This window comes from Pteropus alecto, unplaced genomic scaffold, assembly GCF_000325575.1.
Source record: "Pteropus alecto unplaced genomic scaffold, ASM32557v1 scaffold68, whole genome shotgun sequence".
Classification (NCBI taxonomy): domain Eukaryota; kingdom Metazoa; phylum Chordata; class Mammalia; order Chiroptera; family Pteropodidae; genus Pteropus; species Pteropus alecto.
Genome location: NW_006441386.1, coordinates 6,581,273 through 6,604,912, shown reverse-complemented (window position 1 = coordinate 6,604,912; position 23,640 = coordinate 6,581,273). Strand labels below are relative to the sequence as shown.

The window sequence follows — 23,640 nt, the reverse complement described above, 5'->3', positions numbered from 1 at the left end:
GTCTTGCTTCTTTTGTCTAGTAGCAGTCCCCTCCTAGCACTGAGAGTGTGAACACTGAAGAGGCAAAGGGAGGATGGGAGGGCCAACCTACTTCAAGATTAGTGACAGGACCCCCAGTTTGGACAGCCTTAGGAGAGTGGTGTGATGGCTAGATCCATAGTGATACTATGACTTCAAGATATATGGTGAAGGTGAACTCTCTGCACTGGCTTCTTGGGGATGAGAGCACTGAGCATTCTCAGCATATGCAAGTTCACAAGGTCCAGACTCAGGTCTATCATTCTAACACAATAACAAAGGGATCCTCAGTTGCTTTGCACAAACCCTATGGAGGACAGGGCTATAAGCTAAGCCTGAGAACAAGCAAGGCAGGCCTTCTTCTATGATCCTGATCATCGTCAAGTGGCAGTCTGGCGTGATCTCATCACAGGGCTGAGGAACTGAGAGGAGGCAAAGGCCAAGAGAGAGCCCACTTTTCTAGTTCCCTGAATACAAGAGAGTGAATTTAAGTAGTACCACTACTTACCAGCTGTCTCTTCTCTCAGCTTCTCTTCATGAGATCTGGTGACCTTCCAGGAAGCCCAAAGGTCTAAGACATAGCCCCTCAACCCTCATTATTTTCCTAAAAGGGAATATGGTGGCCACTCTCTGGGCTCTACCCTTTGGTGTCTGTGCCTCAGTATCAGAGGTGTATGTGTATACACAGACACACACGCGTGCAGTCAGTAATGACCAGATGGACAACTCATTGGCCTAAAGTAGGCTACTCTTATTTGTCTCAAGCTGGAAACAATACAGTGAACAAGGTACATCCTATGACCAAAATGCCTCTTCAGAAGGAAGCAGGAAATCCTACTCTCTCAGCGCTGGGATCTGTACAGGATTTCACTCAGCAATAAAGGGCAACAGAGGGAAAAGAAGTTTGGCTCAGGAGAAATAAAGTCCTGGTCAAGTCCAAAGACAATTGCCTAGACACATACAACTTTGTTCCTGTCTTGTCTATGCCTCCTCATTTAGGACCTGTGTGTGCTGCTCATTCAGCCTTGTATTGTACTTGCACACCTATCCCTACCCCAATGAGCACAGCATGGGGCAGGCTGGACCCCTCCTGTCTATCTGTTGAAAGGGACTAAAGTTGAGTGTGTCTGAGCCTTCTTCCACCATCAAGAATTGGGGAACAGCTGCTAGAAGGCAGGGACTAATGTCCATGGCCAGGTTCAGCCTCTCCTCCCCAGGGTTGGAAGGAAGATATGTTACCATGGGGACCAGTTGGGGGGGAGTGGGCAGTCCTACAGAAAGTCTCCTACATGCCTCCCCTTACATAAAAAGACCAGACTCCAGTATAGAGAAGGTTGGGAGTGGGGGTGTCTGAGAGTTCAGATCTAGCTAAAAAAAAAAAAACAATAAACAAACACCTGAGGCAGGGAGAATGGCACTATTACAGTGGGCCTAGTTCTAGGCCTAAGAAGCTGATTTAGATGGTTAATAAATTTTACTTACTACCCTGCTTAGAGTTATATGGAATGTTCTGGAATGTTCCAGAAGTTTCACATAGTCTGGATACCGCCCCCCTCCCCCGCCCCATACACCAGAAACCTTCTGGAACTTTCTATTTCCATGTTCTGGGGCCCCAGTAAACGTTCTTGGCTATAATCTTCACATAGAGAAAACAAACTTGAAAGGTCTATGTCAAGGAGCAAAAAGATCCCAGCTATTATAGATCACCAGTGCTTTTACAAGAAAAACCCAAAAGAACCCCAAACCCTTTTGATAGAAATCTGCGAGACTTTTGCCTCCAAGGACACTGTTATGCCCTAACTGCTTGGTTGAGAATCACTAGTTTCTGCACATTTTACTATGCTTCTTAGTTTGTAATTTAAAAAAGAACAGACCTTCTCTATTTTTTTTCAAATATGAAACATAGTAACATTAAATGTTCTTTTTCAAAGTACATACTCTCTCCCTCTGCTCCCCCCCACTGAGCACAGCTGGCCTGAACCAGGGTGGGCTCAACTATTTGCTGCTGAATCCTGTGGTCACTGCAAAACCATGACTAAGAGCTTGCCTCTCACCTCCAATATTAGAATCGAATGGTTTCCAAGAGACCAACCTGAACTAGCTGTGGGTTTATCCTTTGGTTGAGAATCACTAGTTTCTGTACATTTTCCTATGCTTCATTTCCTGTAGTTTGTATTTCAAAAAGAACAGACTGTCCCTCATTTTTCAAATATGAAACATATTAACATTAAATGTTCTTTTTCAAAGTACATGTGCATCCCCCCTTCTTAAATCAAGGCTGACTGAGCATAGCTAGTCTGAACCAGGGTGGGCTCAAATTTTTACTACGGAATCATATAGTCACTACAAAGCCATGATAAGAGCTTGCCCCCCACCTCCAAGGCTAGAGAGAATTGAATGATTTTCAAGACACCAAGATGAACTAGCTGTAGGTTTATCCCAATTTATACAAGGATTTCATGCAAGAATATGAGTGCAGGAATTGGTAGTAATATACCAGAGCCCCACTGGCTTTGGTTAGATTTTAGATTTAGGCCCGCAACCCTTGTGGTAGATCGCTTGCAAAGGTTTTCCTATCACACAGCTTTAGCAGAGCACCTACAATCTCATAGCCCCCCACCCCCCACCCCATGTACATAAGGGCTAACTCAGGGTTAAGAGAGCCTGACTACTACTGCTCTAGCCAAGTGATGACTGACCAACTGCTTAGCATAAATTAGAAAAAGAAAAAAAGCTTCAGCTTTGTCTGAACAGGGAACCGTTCCCACCACATGCCTTCAGTCCTTCAGTAGTCTCACCAACTCCAAACTCTCAAAATTTCCCAGCTTCGAGCAGCCATGTTTCAAGGATTTGGCTTGTGGAGCCTGCAGTAAGCACTGTAAGCTAAATAGAATGGGTCACACTCAGATGACTCAAACTCCGTTTGTTGCTCTATTTCTGGGAGGGGATGGGCTGCACAGTTAGCAATGAGGCTAGCTGGTAAAGGGATGACCAGGTGACAAGGCACACTGTCCCAAAGACAAACTTTACTACCATCATGTTTTAGTCACTGAGCCCATTAGAACTATGGATAATAAAGTGTGGCAGATCTCAAGAGAGCAAATCATTTGCTTTCTGTTGTCATTCCCACGGAGTAACTTCTCCAAGATTATACATTAGATAAGTATGGGCAAAGGAACACTCATTCCTTATGCTCAATGACCTTGCTTTCCCACTTACACATGCCACCAACAGAAGGGAGAGTGAGGTTTGCTGACTACAGAATGGCAAGGTTTCTACATATCACATGGTTAGCTTACATCAGGTCTCACCTGTGGCTTGGGGCACTCACAGAAAGACAAGGTTTGTATAAGTTCAGAATTTTTCCTTTGGCAGCCAACAATTGGTCACATTGCACGTTTCAAGGTTACAGAGGAGCCCCAAGGTACGAACATGAGGTAGGATCAAGCAATTCTTGCTCAGAGCTTTACAATAAAGCCAGGGCAAGTGTTCCAGAAATTGACATCAGTAAGGCAACCTCTGGAAGCAGGCACTCAAAGAACTCCAGAAAACCCTTCTCTCGGACTTTCACGGCTCTTCGTTTTGAGACCTCTTTCTTGGGCATCGAAAAGCCTCCTTTTCTGGACATAGGGAGAGGGACGTGCAGGTCAACAGCTAAGCTGGGCCGGAAGGAAAGAAGAGGGGGCGGAAAGCGGTTCTTTCAGACCCCAGCGGAGGTAGACTCTGGAAGGCGAAGTGTTCATGACAGGAAAGGCCTTTTTCTGGGGATTGACTAGGGGCTGCTTCCATTCCCTTCTCTCTACGATTAAAAACGAAAGCCCAAAATGATGAAGACTGTGAGGAGAAAGATGATGAAAGTCGTGTCTCGGGTCTCGTCCCAGCGGAAGCCCTTCTTAGCCCGGTCCTCTTGCTGCTTGCGAAGGGCCTCACGCCGGGCCCTCTGGCGCCGTTCGCGCTCTAGCTGCTCTCCATAGTGCGCCTGGTAGAAGGCGTCAAAGTCGAACATGGTGCGGTTGGCGCCCGGCGCGGCTTGACCACGGCGGTGGGTCCAAGAGGCAGGCGGCGGGGCGCGGGGCGCACTGGGGTCCGCTGCGGGCGTCCTGGAAGGCCGGACGCCAGGTCCGCGCAGGTCTGCTTCGCTGAGGAGGCCGCGGTCGTACTTGCGGCGCAGGGTGGCACTGCCCAGCACTACGTATGCCTGGGAGATGAGCGTAAAGCGCTCGGCAGCCTCGGCGCTCCCCGAGTTGCGGTCTGGGTGGTAGAGAAAGCTCTGCCGGTAGTAGGCCGCCTTGATTTGCGCCTGCGTGGCTGTGGAGGGGACGCCGAGCAGCTCATAGAGCGCCGTGCGCGAGTACGGGCCGTCGCCCCGGGAGTAAGTCCTCGCTTTTAGGCCCAGGCCCGATACCCAGTTTTGTGGAGATCCTCCGGCCTGCCACAACCTCCACAATAACAGCCGCGGCCACCTTAGATCGCTCTTGGCTGCCATCTTGAATGGATCTGGCGGGCGGTGCTAAAATAAACTGGCCAATGGGAGGCGTGCGTTTTTCTCGGCACGTCGGTCCTGTAGCCAATCGAGTAAAAAAGGAGGCGGGGAGAGGGGTAGAGCATGCGTATTACGAAGAAGGCGCGGGGCCGATGACATAAAAGCCTGGCTCTGGGGGCGGCCCGCGCTAGTTGTGTAGCGCAGGCGTGAGGATGGCGTGTCGTCGACGCAGACCAGAGCTCCGCGGACCCCCAGAGCTGGTGAGGCCCGTGGCTCACGGGCACCGCCCCCCTTCCTTTTCTAGGGTTTCTGCGTTTTGATATCTCCCCCAACTACCATCTTCTCTTTCTTTTTCTCTCAGCATTACGACAAGAGTGAAGCCCGGAAATACACGCGCAAGTAAGGGAGCTTGTATGTTGCGCGGCGTCGGCGGTCGGGAACCGGCAAGTTTCCCTGATATGGGGCATTGCTTGGAAAGCACGCAGAATTTGAGGGGAGGGTGGAGGTAGGGACTTGGGGTGATCTCATTTTTTATACTGGCAAAGTCAACTTTAGTTAAATCTCCGAACCGTTTGAGCCTCAAGTTACCTCGGCATTAAAATGGAGGAGCGAAGGTACTTTCTTCAGGTTGTTTGCAAAGTTTAATGTGACAACTTGTATCAAGCATGTGATAAAATAGGCAATGGGTACGTTTGAGGGATTAGTGCTATTGTGGGGAGGGAAATAACATTCATAGAATGCTTCTTTTGTGTTCCTATCTATATTATCTCATTAAATCCTCGTGATAATTGTTGGTGTAGTATATGAATTTCACAGAGAGTAGTTATTTATTATATAAAGTCGCATAATAGGTGAAGGCTAGAGCAGAAACTTCCAGACCTATTCTTTCTGAAACACTACCCTGTTGAAAATTCTCCAGATACTTTGGAAAGCCAGATCTATTATAGGCATATTCTGTTCAATATAGTAACCAGTAGCTATCAACCATTTCTTGAAACATGTCTAGTTTGAATTATGTAGGTTGAAAATGTAAAATATTTTATTTATCATTTTTTACGTCAATTATGTGTTGAAACATTGAGGTAATTTGAGCGCATTGGGTTAACTAAAGTATATTAGATACATTGGGTTGGGTTAACTATTACAGTTAATTTACATATTTAATTTCATTTTAATTGGCTACTAGAAAGTCATGTGTGGCTTGCATTATATTCCTCATGGACAGCACTGCTATAGATTTTTGTTGTGCTTTGTTGATGCTAATATGAGAGTAATTCTCCCAAGAAACATGTTCTTAATACAACAACAAAACCTGATAGATTTGAAAATTCCTAATGGTTGGTCATTAGCTAAGTGATTTGTTCCTTTCACGTTAGCTTTGCACCTGGTACAGTTATAATTTGTGTCACAACAAATAACATGTTGATGTATTATGTGGACATAATAGTTTTACATAGTTTTAGTTGAGTTTGTTGACCAGGGAAGAGAATCTTGTTCCTTTTTCTCTTTTGGCTTTTTTTGGTCTGGGTGTGGTTTTAGCCCGAACTTTTATTACTCGCTTGTGTTTCTGCCTTCATAGCTCTCGGATGATTGATATCCAGACCAAGATGGCTGGGCGAGCGTTGGAGCTCCTTTATCTGCCTGAAGATCAGCCCTGTTACCTGTTGGATATTGGGTGAGATCCTAGGGCTCAGTTTAGATTGTTCAGGTGGTGGGGCATCTTTGTTACTCACACTGTCGAGTTCCTATTTGATTGTATCTTCCAGTTGCGGTACAGGGCTGAGTGGAGATTACCTCTCGGATGAGGGGCACTATTGGGTGGGCATTGACATCAGCCCTGCCATGCTGGGTAAGTACGTCCTATTTAACAGTGAGATGTAGTATAGAGCAGCTCTATATATTGTTTGTTTCCCTCACAACACTCTTCTCCAATGTAGATGCAGCCTTGGACCGAGATACAGAGGGAGACCTGCTTCTAGGGGACATGGGACAGGGCATCCCTTTTAAACCAGGCTCCTTTGATGGATGTATCAGGTAAGAATCTTCATGTTCTGTTTTTAGCCCTGTAGGCCAGTGTTTCCCATACCTGGCTGTGCAGCAGAGTCATAGGGGATACTTAATAGTATCCCATGGGGTTTTTAGATTTATAAGGTCAGAGTAAGGCCCCAAAACATGTATTTTTTGTTTGTTTGTTTTTGAAAACATCCTGTGATTATCTTGCACTGCCAAGTTCAGGAACCATTGGTATAGATTCTCTCTGCTTTGAGTATGTGTGGTAGGGGAGGAGTGGTCTTCTGAGCCACTAGGAGCCATCTTGTGGGCCCCAGCAGCCATTTTGTTGCATTTAGGAAGAATTCTGTAGTGGAGAGTGGCAGAAACTGGAGTCCTTTCTTGGGCAACAGGGTCAAGTTTTGAGTGTGCGCATGGTACTTTGGTAACAAATCTTAGACCTTTGAAGCTACTGTTAGAAACATGAAATTCTTTGTTTCCTGTGGTAAGTTCTGTTCAGTATTTTGTGTAGTGTTTTGTCTCTAGAGTGGAGGTACGGAATAGGAGAGGAGGAAACCATAGTTTAATCATTATCTGGGGGAGACCTGTGATTTTAGATTGAGCTGTAGGGATTCAGAGTAGGGATCTGGGAGAGTAGAAATTGAATTTGAAGGTTTATTCTAGAGTAAGGGATTAACTTGCATCTGGGAACAAGATTGGAGAAAGAAGACATTTCAAGTATAGCAATTGGTTTTTAGTAACGATTCGATGAGGTGTTCTAGGCTGCAGAAAACCAAAGGCCAATGGTATGATCTGTATGTTTTAGTAGTAAATGGTCATTTTTATTTTTTAAGCAAGATGGTATGGCTACCTTTTTTTTTTTTTTAAACATTTGTTATATGTAACATGTTTTACAAGGTGCTATGAATTTTGTGTAAATACAGTCCCTATTTTTAAGATTCTCCATGGTTTATTAGGTACTATTAAACATGGATAGATTAAACAGGCTGAGTGTGGGGTGTGCACTAGGAAGTCATGGGACGCATCGGAGTTGTGAAGAAAAGCAAGAAAGCACAAGAAAGCTTTGAAAAAGGAAGAGGGGCCTTAAAAGCTGGGAGGAATTTGGATAGTCAGGAGAGGGTGCCTTGAGTGAAGGAGTAGTGTGAGCAAAAGTCATGAAAGTGGTTGAAGAAAGGAGTCTCATTTATAGGAACAAATGAGAGATTTCATGGAAGTTGAGATTGTGTGGGGTTGGGTCCTAAAAGACTTTACACTATCCTAAGAAGTTTGGGCTTTATTCAGTAGTTGACAAGCTGGGGAGTGACAAGATCAGATTTGTGTTTTAGGAAGGTTATTTATCAGTAGAGAGAAGAGATAAGTTATCTTGTTATGGAAACAATTGAGACAGTATAAATTCTGGCTTTGGAGAGTGGTAGACGGAAGTAAAAGCTGGGAGAGGCAGTGGAACAAACCACTGGGGTTTGGAGTTCTGTGGATGTGTGCACACAGCACTGAGAAAGTGAATGTAAGAAAGGAGGACATAGTAGCTGCTCAAGGTTTTAAATTTGAAGATTGTGGAGACACTTAAACCAAATGAAGGGACTGATTTCAGAGGAGAGTGAACACATGGCTTTGTGTAAAAACTATAAAGCATGTTTCCCTTGATTTGGAGGAAAGGAATGAAGGTGTGGGTGGCAGAGAGTGCCTTGATGTGGCGAGTAACTTTGAACTTGAGATGCATTTAGAAACACGTTGAGAAGCTGTTCCTTTGGACTGACTGCAAGGAAGTTAATGCTGACCTTTTGTATGCCTTGTTTGGTCCAGTGTTGTAGAATAGTGACCTGGAATGGACCAGCATATGCCAAGAAAGGGAGCGATGGGCAGAAGGGTTTTACCTGGAGATCAAGGATATATGCTGTTTGAGTCCTGAAGGGGCAGGGGTGAGCAATGTTGCTGGTCCCTTTCCTGACTGGGTTACTTTTTTTTTTTTATAGCATTTCTGCTGTGCAGTGGCTCTGTAATGCTAACAAGAAATCTGACATCCCTGCCAAGCGCCTGTACCGCTTTTTTTCTTCTCTTTATTCTGTGCTGGTGAGTATGAGATCTTCCAATCTGGGCTGGCTGCCTGTCTCTCCCTTGCCCTGTGGGTAGAGCAGTGAAGTAGAGGCATCCCATGGCAAGGCCATTCAGATTGAATTGCATATGGTAATGGGACCTTACTGTGGTTGCTTCTGTCCAGGACCTCAGCCCAAACAGAAAGCTCAGTAGGCTGATACGTGGAAGATGCCGATGTCAGAATCTGAGATAGATTATAATTCCTGGGTCCCTTATGCTGAAATTTTCATCAGAAGTTGGTTTGGAGATATAGGCTCCACAGTAAGGAATGAGACATTGTGTCCAGGCCACACAGAGCACACCTTCCAGAGTGCCCATGTCTCATCACTGCCTCCCACTGCTGATGCTCAGATGGGGAGCAAGGTGGTTACTACCAAGAGAGCCTTTATTAACTTTATTAACTGGTGGTATTGATTTCTATTTTTTACCAGGATTAGTTGATAGTTTGAGATTCTAAGTTCTAAAAATGAGTTCTTCAATTTTTTTTTTTGAAAGATCCAGGTGTTTCTTGGTCTCGTTCTCCCCACCTTACCCCTAGCTTTCTTAGGGTAGGTTGTTCCTGCAGATGGCTGGCTGGTCCTGTGCATTATGTGGTGTGGTTTCTCTCCTGTTCATGCATTGGGGTTAATCCCAAAGTTCTGAGGGCCTTTGTGTTTGCCTCTCTGTTGAGACGTATTTCCTGTATAGGTTTAAATAATCAGCTCTCCACTATATTCAGGTCTCTGCTTAAGCATTCCTCTGAGAATGGCCGTCTTTGAACCAAAAGTAAACAGTCTTCAGTCATTCACCATTCTTTGTCCTAATGTACTTATTTTTTTGGCACTTAATCACTACTGTAAATTAGCTGCTTTCCCCACGACTGAAGTTCAGAAGGCTATCTCTTTTGTTAACAGCTGTAGACCCATCCCTAAGAACAGTTTCTTGCATACAGTGGGAACTCAGTAAATACTTAGTGAATAAGGAAGGGAGGATTATCTGGGTCCTGACCCCATGGGATATTTGTAAGATAGCGATGTTTCTGTTTCTTGTAGGTCCGTGGAGCCCGTGCTGTTCTGCAGCTGTACCCTGAGAACTCAGAGCAGGTGAGCCTCTTGGCTACTGGAGATGCAGGGAATGGGGAGGGATCCAGAACAGGTAAACTCCTGCTGTTGGGAAGTGACAGAACAAGGAAATTTATGCTGGTTGGTGGGGAGATGAGGGAATTAGTACCTGAGAGTGGTCCCTGTGGCCCCTGAAGGCATGTTTTATAACCTAATGTCCTAAAGAGGAATGATGGTGTCTGCAGAAACAGTAGGGTGTTTTTCTTCTCTTGACAGATAAGATGGTATCACAGGTAATGTTGTTAGGATGTTAGTAATATTACTGATTACTGGGGGTGAGGATATCAGTAGTTGTCTGTTCTGTGGAGTGTAATGCCATAGGAAGGAGGAGTGGGGTATGAGGAGGTAGGAGGTAGACTCTGAAAGACGGGTGAGCTGTTCCTGACTAATGCAATGAATGAGTCTGCTTCCCAATTGGTGGCGATTCATTTCCTGATATTTGAGTGGGGAGATGGGTCCCTGGACTAAAAAAATGAGAATTGCTTGTTCTGTATTCTCCCAAGGGAGGTGTATGCTGCATCTCGCCTGCACTTTCCTCTGTGTGGCTTTTGGGGACTCAGAATTGGGAAGTCTGATAAAGAAGACCTTTAGTTCTCCTAGGCAGAGTCCATCATGGGACTAGACTGGCTTCTTTAGGGGACCGAGGGGGAGCACCCTGCTCCACCATCCTCCCTGCATGACTCATCGCTGTTCTCTCCGCAGTTGGAGCTGATCACAACCCAGGCCATCAAGGCTGGCTTCACTGGTGGTGTGGTGGTGGACTACCCCAACAGTGCCAAAGCAAAGAAGTGAGTGCTTGGGGGCCAGTGTGCTGCCTATGATGTTGGAGAGAGGGTGGTGGTGTTGACAGTAGTGTTGGATTGGGTCCCCAGGATGCATGTAGGAGGCCCTGACTTTCTGCACCTGTTTATGGAAGGGAGGGTGAGGACTTGCCTTGCCTTGCAAGGCTTTTGTGAGTCCAGCCCTCACCTTGCACTTTCTTGTTTCAGGTTTTACCTCTGTTTGTTTTCTGGACCATCAACCTTTCTGCCAAAGGTGAGGGACCCTGATTTGCAGCCCCATGTCTTTTGGGTTCCCGTCTTGTGGGGCTGAACCTAGTACCAGTTGGAAGGGCTCAGGCCTTCTGGGGTATGTATGGTAGGTGGGTTAAGAGATCTCCAGAGTGATCTAAGAGCACTTTGGTTCCTGCAGGGCCTGAACGAAAATGACGAAGAGGAAGAGGCCAGGGAATCTACATTCACAAATGAGAGGTAAAGCAATTGTTCAGCCCTGCTTAAGGTGCAGGGGGTTGTTGCTGCTGAGTTTACTAGACATGGCAGAGGAAAGTGGAGGTGGCAAGACTACTCCATTTCTCTCTGCTTTCACCAAGTCTCGGGTTCATATGTAGTGGTGACATCAAGGTGGTAATGGAACCAGGGAACCCCTTGAGACTGTATCTGTTCTGCCTGTCCTTCCCTGAGGCTGCCTCTTCCACCCCTGTCTGGAGCCCATCCTCTCTTGGCTCCTTTGGCTCTTCCTTTCCTTTATCTCTATTTTCCTGGGCCATTCCCATAAGCATACAAGTGTGCTGCACAATTTCTCCCATTTTCAAAAAGATCCTCAGTTAACCCCATAACACCTCCTAGCTACCACCCTGTTTATCTTCTTTCCTATCACAAAACTCCTACTTGCTTCTTGTTTCCTCCCCTACCATTCTCTCAGTCCTCTTTCTTGGCTCATGCTTACTCATTTCAAATTGCTTTTGCCAAGGCCACCACCACCCTTTTGTGCCAAATCTATGGTCATTTCTCAGTCTTTTTTTTCCTACTCTGTTCTTAACTTGCTTTCTCAGTAGGCTCAGCTGATACAGCCAATAACTCGCTTAAGACTTTCCTCACTTGGCTTCCCACTCACTATCTTGGTTTTCTCTTAGCCTCACTGTTCCTTCTCAGTCCACTCTGCTGGCCCCCTCCTCTAGAGCACTCTGGGGTCCAGCCTGGACCCCTTCTCTCTCCGTGCTGCCTTAAATACCAACTATTGGTTCTTAACTCCCAGATTTATATCCTTGGTCTCAATCCTACCTCTGAGTTCCAAACTGCCCTCTAAGTATCCATACCTGAAATTCCCACAGATGTCTTGAGCAAAACTGAGCTCTTGGTTTTTACCCCTAAACTGCTTTTCTCCATTCTTTACCATTCTCAATCATTCCTGTCTTCCTTACATCTCATATCCAGTCAGTCCATCGGCAAGTCCTGCACCCTTCGCTTCAGTGTACCACTTCCAACCCTTTCCTCATTCCCACCTTGTCTTAAGTCACCACCATTCTTTCCTATATTACTGAAAGCTGCCTCTCTTGTCTCCTTGCTTTTAGTCTTTGCTTCTCTCCATTTTCTTTTCTGCGCTGCAGCAAGACGGATTCTTTCCTTTTTCTTTGATTTTTTTAAAAAAATATCTTGCCGTGTTCCTGTTTATTCTTTATTTTCTTTGACATCTTTAACTACTGTGAATCGTGTATTTGTTTACTTGGTTATTTGTATCCCCAACTAGAATGAAAACTTGGTGGGAACTGGTTTTATATTCCTGACATCAGAAGAGTATCTTGTTAGTGAAAGGTATTCAATGTTTGTTGAATAAATAATTGTTTATAAGATAGTGAAGGAGGAGGTTTTCTCTTAGTTCTAATGGATATGAGTGGAAGGTCTCAGGACTTTGAAGACTTTTTTAAGAGGAAAAATGGGCAGAGAATGAATGAGTTTGGAAGGCCCACCAGTAGTGAAAATCATGAGTATTCCTCATATCCACTACAGTATCATGGTGTCTGACCACTTGACCCTCAGTAGTCATCTGTCTTAGCTTCCTTAGCCTATTCCTCATGGAGACTTAGGGACTCTTCTAGATGTTTCCTGTTGTGAGACACCCATCAGTTGCTCCCAGTGAGTGGTCCCATCTCCTACTTCACGGAAGTACATGTTGTTTAACTCCCTCCATCCATCTTAGGATCCCTCTTGTCCTCACACCGGTGTCTACAGACGACATGTCCTAACTGTAAACTTGGGTAAGTTGTGTGACCTGAGCATCCATTTCTCATCTATTTAAACAGTGGTGATAATGTCATCCACTTGGGAAGTGTGTTGAGCGCATGTTTGTATAGGACTCAGCACAGACCTTGTCTCCCCCAGTTCTGCAGGCTCTTACTATTCAAGTCTTCAGATTTGGGGAGGGGAGGATCATTGAGCTTCTCCGATAACTATCACTTCCATCAAATTACATTCAGGCCACTTAAATAGTTGAATCGAAAAGTTTTTTAAACCTTTACCTAGTTTATCTCTAACCTACATTTCTTTCTGCATTAATTTTGTTTCACCTGTGCATTTTTTAATTCTTGCCACCCAGCCTACACCCAGCCTCTCCTAAACCACTCTCTTAAAAGGCTCAGTCCACCTCTGGCATTTGCCATTGCTGACCACCACTTCTTTTCTGGCACTTGTGGTCTCTTCTGGGCCACACCATCTTCACTTGCTCCCTTTTATTTCCCTTGATGACTCTTTTCCATTGTTCCTTCTGTGGCTCACATCCTGCCCCGTTTACTATACCGTACAGCTTGTCATTTTTATAGACTCATGGGGATTAGTCGTGCATACCTAGATCCTAGTTTGTAGCTGCTTCCTGCTTTACACTTGGCCCCCTAGTTGTGGACCCTCTTAAGTTTCCTTCATGAACCACTGCCCCTCAATACCCTAAAGTCTAGACCATGTTGTGTCATTCCTTTGGTATAAAATGTCACCGATTACCCACTGTTTACTGAAGGGAGGGCACACTCTTCACCAGTGTTTACACCTCTGTGAACTGGCCCAGCCAAGTGAGATTCTGAGATTTTTTTTTTTAATGATTCTGACTTGTTAGAACAGATCAGAAATAGTAGCAGAAAGGGTTTGTCATGCAGTCCGGCTTCTACTGGTCCTCAGCAGGGAGGAAATTTGCAGGAGATGAATTACTCAATCCTTCACAGACCCTCAGACTCTCACTTGGACGCTTCCCCTTCTCATACCTGTGACTCAGGCACACAGGACTCTTCTGTTCCCTGACCTTTTCCTTCATTTTTTTCAGTGTCTCATTTTCACATATTGCTTGTTCTCTGGAATGCTGCCTCCATCATCTGCCTGTAGAGAGACCAGCTTATCTCGTGGCACTCTCGTTTTCCACACTCTGCTTTTCCTTTCCCATCACTCCCTTAGCAGCTCCTGGGCCTCTTTCCACAAACTTTGCCGATTGTAGGTGGTCTGCTACAGCCCAGCCACGTGCTGTTCAAGGGCAAGCTGGTTCATAGCCATTGTAGAACATCTATTGGCTGTGCGTGCAGCTGCTCAGGAAATGGTCACTCAAATGGAAAGCAGCCCTGTGTGGTGTTATGCTGGAAACAGTTTGATCTTAACTGCCAGGTGGGGATGTGGTTTGGGAGCCCAGGCTTCCCGTTCTCAGTGCCTCTCTCCCATGGGGCTGTGCGGGGGTCTCTTTTCTCCTCAGCCAGGGCTGGAGGCCAAGATCAGTCCTTGAGGATTATTGTCAGGGCTGCCATGAGCTGGGCAGTCCTGTTTTCCTACCTCAGACATTCGTAGTTGCTGGGAGCCCCTACTTGATGGGTATGCTGACCCTACAACCAGACTAGGGCCTTAAGTGACAGCAGTGGGCCTGGGGCCTCTGGCTTTCCATGGATACTGCTAAGTTCTTAAGAGCCAACCCTGGCCTAGGTTACCCCAAAAGTAGCCTTGTCCCCTTTCTGTTAGCCCCATAGGCAGGATGTATGCAGACCCAATAAGTGGTCACCTACCGCAAAGATGCCTGTGAGTGGGGCTCACACCTCCTGCCTTCCTATTAAAACTGCTTTGACCCCAGTGGACGTTATCAGGATGAAGGTGTGCAGAAGCAGGACTTACGTTGTATAATGGCATCAGGGAAGCTCACCATTTTTCCCTGCCTGGATTGACTTGGGTGCCAGCCAGGCCCTCCCATCCATCGGCTCACTTCTGTTTCTCCTGCACAGGGTCCCATACAAGATTGCAAGGCGGGGGGTGGTGAAGAAGAGCCGTGAGTGGGTACTGGAGAAGAAAGATCGCTGCAGACGTCAGGGCAAGTGAGTACTTGGGCTGGGGACAGGCTACTGGGGTGGGGGTTCTGTCTGTGCCACTAAAGGCTCACCAAGGCTCACCTGCATTTGAAGGAGTCCCAGGAGTTCTTTGTTTTTTCTGACTCTTCTTCCTATTTGTTATTTTCTCACCACAGGGAAGTCAGACCTGACACTCAGTACACTGGACGCAATCGCAAGCCCCGCTTCTAAGCAGTTAGCTGCATCCAGTGGGACAGCTTGGGGTCCACACATTGTGAGCTGTGCCATTCAGCCAAGGCAGTTGCCTCTGGAAAGTTTTCTATATTGAAGTGCCTACTTCATTAGCTGACAAAATTGTTTTAGAAAAGTTTTAAAAAGTTCTAAGTGTTTTCATTAAACGAAGTTCTGAGAGCATCTTATTTTGTTCTAAAAGCAATAAACCACTTTTTGTGGAACTCTGATATTTTCCAGCTCTGATCCTAAACACATTTCTAAGTTCCTGTGTTGGTGCGGGTTACTACTTGATTGCACAGATATGAATTAGATTTAAAAAACTTAAATGTATGAAAGTACTTTTTTAACCTATAAGGAACCTAGGTAGATTGCTTTAATTTAGGGTTTCTTAAAACACTAGGCAAAGTTGGGAAGGATGGGCAGGGTGAAATGTATCTGTGGTACCTGTTGGCCTGAGGCCTCTGCCCAGTGTCTGGTTTCCCTCTGGTCTGAAGGCATTGTCCAGCCCAGTGGTCTGGGTTGACTTTTATCTCTGAGCTGCATTGGCAGTTGCCGACTAACCCAGCACTTGCTTGTCTTGGCCTGTCTTCTGTCTGATCACTAGTGGTCAGAAGGCAGGCCCTGCCAACACTGGGGGGGTGTGGGGAACTGTCTAGCACAGGGATTCCCAACCCCTGGGGCCGTGTGGCCTGTTAGGAACTGGGCCACACAGCAGGAGGTGAGGGACAGGCCAGCAAGCAAAGTTTCATCTATACATGCAGCCACTCCCCAGGTCTAGCATTACCATCTCAGTTCCACCTCAGATCATCAGGCATTACATTCTCATAGGAGCACCAGTCCCTGGTGCCAAAAAGGTTGGGGACCACTGGTCTAGTAGACTGATAAGATGGGCCCTCTGGGTACTTGCAACTTCTGAGAAAGTCTGAGATCTGAACCCAGTGTATAGAACAGACATCAGGATTTGATCAGGAGTTGAGACATTCAGGCTGTGGTGGAAGGGCCAGAGGGGTCTGGAAGTCGAAGGCTGAAAGAGGAGATTAGAATCCTTTGCCTCTGAGCCCCTTCCCCTTAGTGCTAAACACATTCACCCTCAAGTTCTAAGGCCATGACATTGTAAGAAACTTAGAACGGAGGCATAGTACAGATACAAATGTTTAATCTACATAAAAATTTCACAAAATGGGCAGCTGGTTGTACCGAGACCTTTGGTGAAGGGGTCAAGGAGGGAAAGGAAGTCGCTGTTAAAGGCAATACGGACAGTGGTCACAGTCACTGGGCAGGAGCAAAGCTGAGGGAAGGTGGGCTTGGACATGGCCCCATCCCCTATTGCATGCACTTGCATGCACACTCCTTGCCTATCAACAAGGAAGAGGGGTCTTGAAATGGTGATACGTTTGACTTGAGAAGCCCCAGGATGGTGGGGAGGGAGGTACTCCCTCCCTGGCTGGCTGCTGAATACTGCATCCAAGACACCTGACACTCGTGGCACATCAATGTGAAACAGCAAGGGCAGGATGTGATTGCAGGCCTGAAGTGGCATCTGACTTGCTGGAGCACAAGAGAGCAGGGACCAAACATGCAACACAATGGCTTGAGGACCCCGCTAAGGCCTGCTGGGGAGAATGGCTGGCCCAGGCTGCAGGCTTGACCTGACTGGGGCCTGCTCTGCCTCCGTAGCTCCAAGGGTGGCTGAAGACCAGGTACTACTAGTCAGCCTCTCTTCCAGAATTTTAACCTGGAGTCAGGCACAGCCCAAAGGGATTGCTCCTGGGACTGTAGGAATGTGGGAAGGGAGGTTGAGGCAGCTGAAGACCTGTTGGACTCCGTCCCTAGGTAGGGGAGGGAGCCTGGTCTTGACATGGCCAGGAGCCACTTGGCCACGGTACCCTGAGCCTCCCTGGCAGTGATCAGCTATTAGAGGCTTAGAGCTGGGCTGTCTCTCAGGGCTATCCTTCCCCTAACCTGAAAAGCAGCACCATGTGGCCAGCTGGTCCCTACCCCTCAGGGGGCTGGGCTTAGGGGGACAGCTGGAGAGAACAGGGCAGATGGGTGGGTCAGTAGGAGGCAAAGTTGGAGTACAAAGAGCCTTGATTCCCAGAGAGGGTAGACCACAGGTCAAGAGTGGAATTACTGAAAGCAGGGGAAGGGAAGCATGGCTATCTTGGGCAGCCCTGCTTGGGAAGGGTGAGGTGGCCAGGGCCCGGGTTTGTCCCTTGCTGACCCATCCTCATCCTGCTGGCTTTTTCCCAGCCTAGCTCCCCTGTCTCTTCTGTACAGACGCACACTGTTACAAAGATCATGCACACAATGGCTCAGGGCAGGGTGGGTATGGAGGTTCCCATGGCAGTGAAAGGAGCATTATGGAGTGAGAAGGTGGGGGCTCCAAGCCAGAGGATGGCAGCAGCCAAGGGGGCCTCCTCAGGGTGGACCATCCAGAGTGGAGTGGCAAGTAAGGTGATTTCTATCCAAAAATGCCTCCAAAGATGGAGGCAATGACAATGCCCAGGATCACACAGCAGATGATGATCATGATCTTCTTCTGCACCAGAGAAGCAGGAAAGAAAGGCCTCAGTGTGGGAGTGGCTGGAGCTGGGAGGGAGACTGGGCCTCTGGGCAGAGCTTTGAGGGGCTTGGGCTGTTGGAGAGGGGACTGGAGAGGGGGCTGCCGAATGGGAAGGGAAGGTGATGGCCTGAAACTGGTTTGGGGGGGTTGTTATAATGAGGCACTGAAGGCCTGGGAGACTTGGGTGAGGCTGTGCTCAGCACAGAGGTGGGATAGAGGCAGAGTGGGGAGAGATCTGTAACCACTCAGGTGGGTGGGGTGGGGGTAAGTTTGGGTAGAGTTAGGGATTCTTACCCGGCGTGCCTTGCTTTGGTACTTGACTGCCTTCTTGGTGTCAGACACAGCCCTCTCCACATAGTCCACTGAGTGCTCCACATTGTACTCGATCCTGTCAATCATTTCCCCCTGCAGAGCCAGGGGCGCCCGAGTTCCAGATGGCCCCGCTTAGGGTCAGGATGGGCTTTGGGAAGGACTTCGGGAAAGCATCCTGAGGTCAGAACAAAGTGGGGTGTGAGGAGGATGGGGTACAGTTTCTCATCTATGCCAGGCATTCTGGGCAGCTCCCGCCTCACCCCATAGAGCAGCCATCTTGGGAGGGAACTGGCCATGCAGTCTCAGCCAAGGGTGTGGGGATCATGCAGAGAATGCTCAGCTGGGACCCTGACCATTGGTGCCAGACAGAAGACAGTGCTGGGCAGATGAAGGCAGGGACAGATGAAGGAGTGGGCTAGAGTCGGCCATAGCTCATAGGTGACCATGGTGAGCCCCTCATTCCATCCTCCTCAGGCATGATGGTTCTGTCCAGCTGTCTTCTGTCTTCAACCTTAAGACCCTCCCTGCCCAGCTCCACAGCACTCTTGGGCACTGCAATCTGGTCCCATGCAGCCTGCAGAGGCCACTCCGACCATGACACTGCCCAAGACTCCCAGCAGTGGCATGCTGACAACTGACAGCTCTAAGTTCACTGCTCCCATGGGTGTCCATGTCACCATAGTCTTTCACTCGATAGCAACAATGGCCTTTTCATGGCCTCTGTGCTTCCCAACTCGGGTCACGCCACTCTTATACTTCAGACCCTCCAATCTAGAAAAGACTCTAGGTGCCTAATACCTGCCAAGGCCCCCGTCTACCTCATCTCCAACTGCCTCTCCTTTCTCCTCCTCAAATAAGGACCATGATATTATTGGTCCCTCTGCCTGGGCCAACTCTTCACTTTTCCCCTGAGAAGTCTCCAGAGCTCAAACACCACTCCCTCAGGCCTTCCCTAAATATTCCATCCAAAGTGGCCGCCTCAGTGACTATCACAGTAGTACTCCAAGTATGGCTCTTAGACTAGGAGCATCAGCATCACCCTTGAGCATGTTAGAAATGCTAATTCATGGGCTCCCACCCCAACCTACTAATCTCTGGGAATGGGGATCCGAACAGGGAAATTTACAAGAAAACAAGTCCTCCAAGTGATTCTTGGGCACTTTCAAGTTTGAGAACTGCCGCTCTATCACAATGCCACCTTCTAATACCTCCTGAGCACCTTGCACAACTGGAGAATATTCCAGTTGTCTTTACTTATGTTGCCCTTTCACCCAACAGACATTAGCTCCAGGAAGCAGGCCTTTAACTGTCCTGGTCACTGCTATACTTCCAGCTCCTAGGAAATGACCAACCACAGTGCCCACATGACAAGACAGCTGTGGATGAGTCAGGACAAGGTGGGTTGGGCCATGCAGGGCCTGAGTCCTGGAGGGCAAAGCAAAGCCATGCATTGCCTAGAGAGGGTCCTTCAAGGTGGGTGAGTCCTTGGGGGCAGTTTTAACAGGTGGTTAATTACCTGAAGACTCGGTCCCTCCCAGGTAGGGCAGCATGTCGGGCAGAAATGGTTGGGGTTAGTGCAGCCCTGGGTGTTGCTGTGGGCTGGTGGTGGGGAGCAGTAGGGCCCTGGGCACTCACCTGGCTCTCCACAAGCATGGCCATGTCCATGAACATGTCGTGCAGTTCACGGATGCTGTTCTCCAGCTTGATGATCTCACTGTGCCGCGTCTCAATTTCGCTCAGGGCCTGCTTCGAGATACTGGAGTCCATGATGATCTAGGAGATGGGAGCAGTGGGCTGAGACCCAGGTGCCTTGAGGGGACGGGGATGGGGACCAGGACAGCAAGAGGCCAAATGCGAACACAGCTGGCATGGGCAGTGGCCTGAGTAGAATGCCTCAGCCGCAGCCCTCCCTCCACTTTCTGTTCGGCTCTTACTAGCTATTACCTAACTTCTCTGAGACTCGATTTCCTACCTATAACACTGCCTACCTGTACTTGGTAACTGCTAAGTAGTACTTATTACCAGCATTGTACAGAACCCAAGAGACTGCCCAGTGGATCCAGGCCTTGAACTGCCTTTCTCCCATCCCTTCTCCTCCTGTTCTTCCTGCACTGAATGTAGCTGCTTGTCCCCTCTCTCCTCCTGGAACCCATGTCCTTAAACTGCCTCCCTACTTGTGTGCCATCTACTTCAGGAAGTCCCTTGCCTGACAGAGCACAGAGCTTCACTTGAATGTAGGGACAGCCAAGGGCACTGTGTCCTCCAGGAGGGGAAAAAGGTCCTGAGGATGGTGGGAGGAGGCCCTAGCCAGTGGAAATGGGTAGGGGTAGCAAGGAAGTGGACCCAACTGGGAGAAACCAGGAGACCTTTGCCACTAACATTTATATGACCTCGACCTGGTCTCTCTCCCTCTTTGGGATCTGGCCTTCTCTAAAACCTGCTTCACTAGGAAGCTGTGTCCAAAACGGTCCAGATCAAGCATTTAGCTCATACACCAGGGTCATGGTATGAGGGCACCCTGTGGGAGGGGTGGTGTCCACACTCACTCCAGAGGCAAAGATGGCCGGGTTCCCACTCTCCAGCATGTCTTCCAGCTCCTCACTGGTTGTGGTCCTGCCAGCTGCAAGCAGGGGTCACACTGAGCACAGCCCTCCCCAGGGAGTTCAGCCGGGGCCTGGCTCTGACCCTCAGCCCCAGCTCCACCCCCTCAGCTTACTGATCTCCAGCTGCCTCTGGATGCGGCCCTTGCAGCGCTCCCGATAGTCAGACTGTGTTGCGTTGTACTCAGACATGACCTCCACAAACTTCCGGGACAGCGTAGAGTGCTGGGGATCCGAGATAGGGGTGCAGGTGTCAGGCCCAGCCCCACAGGGTCCCAGAGCCTCAGACACCAGCTGCCTGCCCCAGAGTCCCAGCCCACACCTGCGTCTTCCGGATCCTTAGGTCAGCAGATGAGCGATTCAGGCCTTCTTCCTGCTCAATGCTTTGCTCGATGCCTAGGGGAATAGATGGCTGCTAAGCCATAATCTGCCTCCATTCACCACTGACCCCCAACCCACACACCCAGGATCTGGCTCAGGACCCTCCCACTAGGGGACTCGTGTGGCCTATGAGGTCACACCAGAAACAGCAAGAGGGAAAGCCAGGCACTGATGGAAGAGGGGCAACAAGGGCTTTTCCAAGCATGATGCATGTATAGGTGTGTGCACATACGCACACCTACTTGTGAGGCCTCAGGCACACACCAAGCTGTGTGCATGTGAGCATGTGCTATATGCTAGGCCTGGTGGCTCAAGCCCACCTGGTCTCTCTCCTGCTCAGAAAGGCTGTATACCCAACAAGGTGCCATGCCCTGAGTGGTGAGGGCCAGGGGCTGCAACATGTGGGGCAAGTGGCTCCTAGGTCTGCATTCTGGATGTGTATGTCTGTGCTCACAAAGCACATGCGGGTTTCTGTCTGGGACCGAGCAGTTCTGGCCACTCCTCTAACCCTCTTTAGGTAAAGTGGGGGACAGTGCCCAGAGTAGAGCACTCCCCAAGATGAAGCCTCAGGCATCTGTCCCAAGGCCCAGCCCAAAGCCTGGCACAAATAGGCCTGCCAAGTAGCTGCTGAGTGAATGGCAAATGATGGCAGTCTCATAAAGGAAAGCAAGATCCAATGTACCCCCTCAGAGCTGGTGAAACCCCGTGAGCTACATGGAGGAAGCAGGCCTCTGGTGCCTCCCACTCTAGACAAGACTAGAGCCCAGACTCACTCTTCAACTTGGAGCGCACTTTGTTTGCTGTCTTCTTTATGTCAGACATGAGCTCCTCCAGCTCCTCCTTCGTCTCTGGGGAAGCAGAAGGGTAGGGGTTGATACCCTGGATTCCCCAATGCTGATATTGAGGCCCATTGATGGGGTGCTCTGGGAAGACCCTGCGTCGTGGGTCTCCCTTCTTCCCTGGCTAAGGCTCTGCCTGCCCCTCCAATCCTGGGCCAGGGCCATACCAGCTGCAGCTTCACACCCTCTTGTATTGCCTTCCAAGGAGCCTCCCTTTTTCTTTCACTGGCTTCCCCACCCCCTGCAGATAACAGATGGGTCTAAATTTAAGGCAGAAATAATTGTAGAGCAGCTGGTGATGCTAGAGTTGGCACTGGGGAGCATTTACTTGATACTTGCTTGAGTCGAAGGTGGGGGGTGCAGGCTCACCTAGCATTACCTGGTGGTAAGCATCCAGCCAGTGGGCTGACAGGGCCAGGGGCCATGGAGACGGAAGCGTCTCCACGTCAAGCACCCTGGGTGGGGCAGACCTTTATCTACTCACAAAGCCCTTTTCCCCAGGTGCTGAGCTCAGTGGATGCCAACTACTAAGTGCCCAGTGGGTGGATGAGGGCAGGAGGCACCTGGCCTGAGTGAGAGCTGATAGAGAAGAGCTTCAAAGAGGTGGGCCCCCTGGAGTACAGTTGGCCCTGGAGGTAGCAGGCAGCTGGGCCTATGAGAGGGTGAAGCTGGACCTTGTTCCAACTAGAACTATCTCCCTGAAGCTTGCAGAGGCTATGGGGGTGCTTAGCTTGCCCCATTCCCTGTGCGGGGTTACCTGGCAAAGTGGAGCAATGTGGCTGTTTCCTTCTGGGGTGCTTGGTGGAGCAATGGGCCCCAGCCTCAGGGCAGCCCCCAGGACTCCACCCTCTGGAGAAAACACAACTGAGCTCCTGGCTGCAACCTTTCTCATCTGCCCTCTGCTTGCCTCCAGTGCTGGGGTTGCTTCTGTAGGGGACTGGGGAGGGGTGTTTACAGTAGATGATCAGGTGGGGCCACTCCCAAGTGAGGTGGAGTGGAGGGCTTCAAGGGGTGGAGGAGAATGCCTCATTTGTATGAACAAAGGAAAACTTGGTTACCAGCTGCTCTGACGTCTCACCCTTTTTAGTTCAGACCCAAAATAGCCCAGCCGGATGGCAGCCCCCAGAGGAGGCAGAGCAAGCCTCAGCCCAGGAAAGCCCCCCACTTACTGCCATCTTTCCCTGTGATTCCTCCTTAACTCTGCTCATCTCTGCCCTAGAAGCGTTACCTTTACTCAGCCCACACCAGTGAGCTCCTGACTGCTCCGCTCACAGGTGGCAATTCTGAACTGGTCACTACTGACTATATGACATGGGGAGAAGTGCTGAAGGTGGCACAAAGAAGCTGAGGGGAGAAGCTAGGCAGCTCTGCTGCCCCATGCCACCCCACCTTCCAGCAGGTAAGAGGCTCTTTATAGTTCCTGCCCTGCAGTCACCTTCCTGCTCACCAGGAGTTACCCACCGAGGACACACACTGACCCAGATATAGATGGGCACACAGACAAACCATGTCACGTGTTGCCATTCCAGACAAGCCTCTGGGAAGAGGAGTGAAGCATGATGACTGCACTGGATGTATGCCCTGCTTGGGGTGGTCCCCTTCTTTCTACCCCTTCCTCGGACAGTTACTCTGGCTCCCAGCTGACTCATTTTGCCTTATAAGAGCCTGGCTCTGAGCGGTTGGTGTGGCATTGGCCTCGGGTTCAAACACACTTTGGGGGTGTGAAGAGATTTTTTCCTGGATGCTTGAAGATGCCTATGGGCCCGGGAGTGAGGGGCCATAGACAGGGAGGTAGTGCTAGAGATGATACTGAAAGGAAGTCCTAGGTGCCGTGGGTGGCAGGCTGTGAGCTCCGGGCCCTGTCACTGCCTCCCTGGGGCTGAGGGTAAGCCCCCTCCAAGGGAGGGGACCTCGGGCCTGCAT

At 49.0% G+C, this 23,640-nt stretch overlaps 3 protein-coding genes and 1 non-coding gene across 9 annotated transcripts in view; 2 read left to right on the top strand and 2 right to left on the bottom strand.

Moving 5' to 3' along the window:
- Positions 1 to 748: 748 nt before the first annotated feature.
- On the bottom strand, positions 749 to 4,539 carry DNAJC30 (DnaJ heat shock protein family (Hsp40) member C30). Its single transcript, XM_006918656.3, has one exon. The coding sequence runs from the start codon at positions 4,502 to 4,504 to the stop codon at positions 3,824 to 3,826; it is 681 nt and encodes a 226-aa protein (XP_006918718.1). The 5' UTR covers positions 4,505 to 4,539; the 3' UTR covers positions 749 to 3,823.
- Positions 4,540 to 4,656: 117 nt separating this feature from the next.
- BUD23 (BUD23, rRNA methyltransferase and ribosome maturation factor) lies at positions 4,657 to 15,249 on the top strand. 3 transcript variants are annotated; one of them, XR_003048375.1, is made up of 13 exons: positions 4,657 to 4,761; positions 4,863 to 4,900; positions 6,081 to 6,176; positions 6,268 to 6,350; positions 6,439 to 6,535; positions 8,485 to 8,581; positions 9,637 to 9,687; positions 10,408 to 10,493; positions 10,695 to 10,740; positions 10,897 to 10,955; positions 12,682 to 12,739; positions 14,726 to 14,815; positions 14,965 to 14,985. XR_003048375.1 is itself a non-coding variant. In XM_006918553.3 (12 exons), the coding sequence occupies exons 1-12, from the start codon at positions 4,714 to 4,716 to the stop codon at positions 15,017 to 15,019; spliced, it is 846 nt and encodes a 281-aa protein (XP_006918615.1). In that variant the 5' UTR covers positions 4,657 to 4,713; the 3' UTR covers positions 15,020 to 15,249. The 3 variants fall into 3 exon arrangements, 2 of the variants coding, with proteins under 2 accessions (XP_006918615.1, XP_015450156.1); XM_006918553.3 differs by lacking the exon at positions 12,682 to 12,739 and having other exon boundaries at positions 14,965 to 15,249; XM_015594670.1 differs by lacking the exons at positions 4,657 to 4,761; positions 12,682 to 12,739 and having other exon boundaries at positions 4,863 to 4,944; positions 14,965 to 15,249.
- LOC112485299 lies at positions 14,164 to 14,296 on the top strand. Its single transcript, XR_003048400.1, has one exon.
- Positions 15,250 to 16,161: 912 nt separating the features above from the next.
- The window catches only part of STX1A (syntaxin 1A), a 16,712-nt gene continuing 9,233 nt past the window's right edge, over positions 16,162 to 23,640 (bottom strand). Inside the window, exons 4-10 of one of the 4 annotated variants that reach the window (XM_015594702.2) lie at positions 21,652 to 21,726; positions 20,820 to 20,893; positions 20,614 to 20,722; positions 20,444 to 20,517; positions 19,533 to 19,670; positions 17,880 to 17,990; positions 16,162 to 16,570 (exon numbers count right to left, since the gene is read on the bottom strand). In XM_015594702.2, coding sequence (XP_015450188.1) covers positions 16,346 to 16,570; positions 17,880 to 17,990; positions 19,533 to 19,670; positions 20,444 to 20,517; positions 20,614 to 20,722; positions 20,820 to 20,893; positions 21,652 to 21,726 — 806 coding nt within the window. In that variant the 3' untranslated portion in view covers positions 16,162 to 16,345. Of the gene's footprint in view, positions 17,562 to 17,846; positions 18,073 to 19,532; positions 19,671 to 20,443; positions 20,518 to 20,613; positions 20,723 to 20,819; positions 20,894 to 21,651; positions 21,727 to 23,640 lie in introns of those variants that run through there. The other 3 variants (XR_003048374.1, XM_015594703.2, XM_015594704.2) reach the window with 3 other exon arrangements.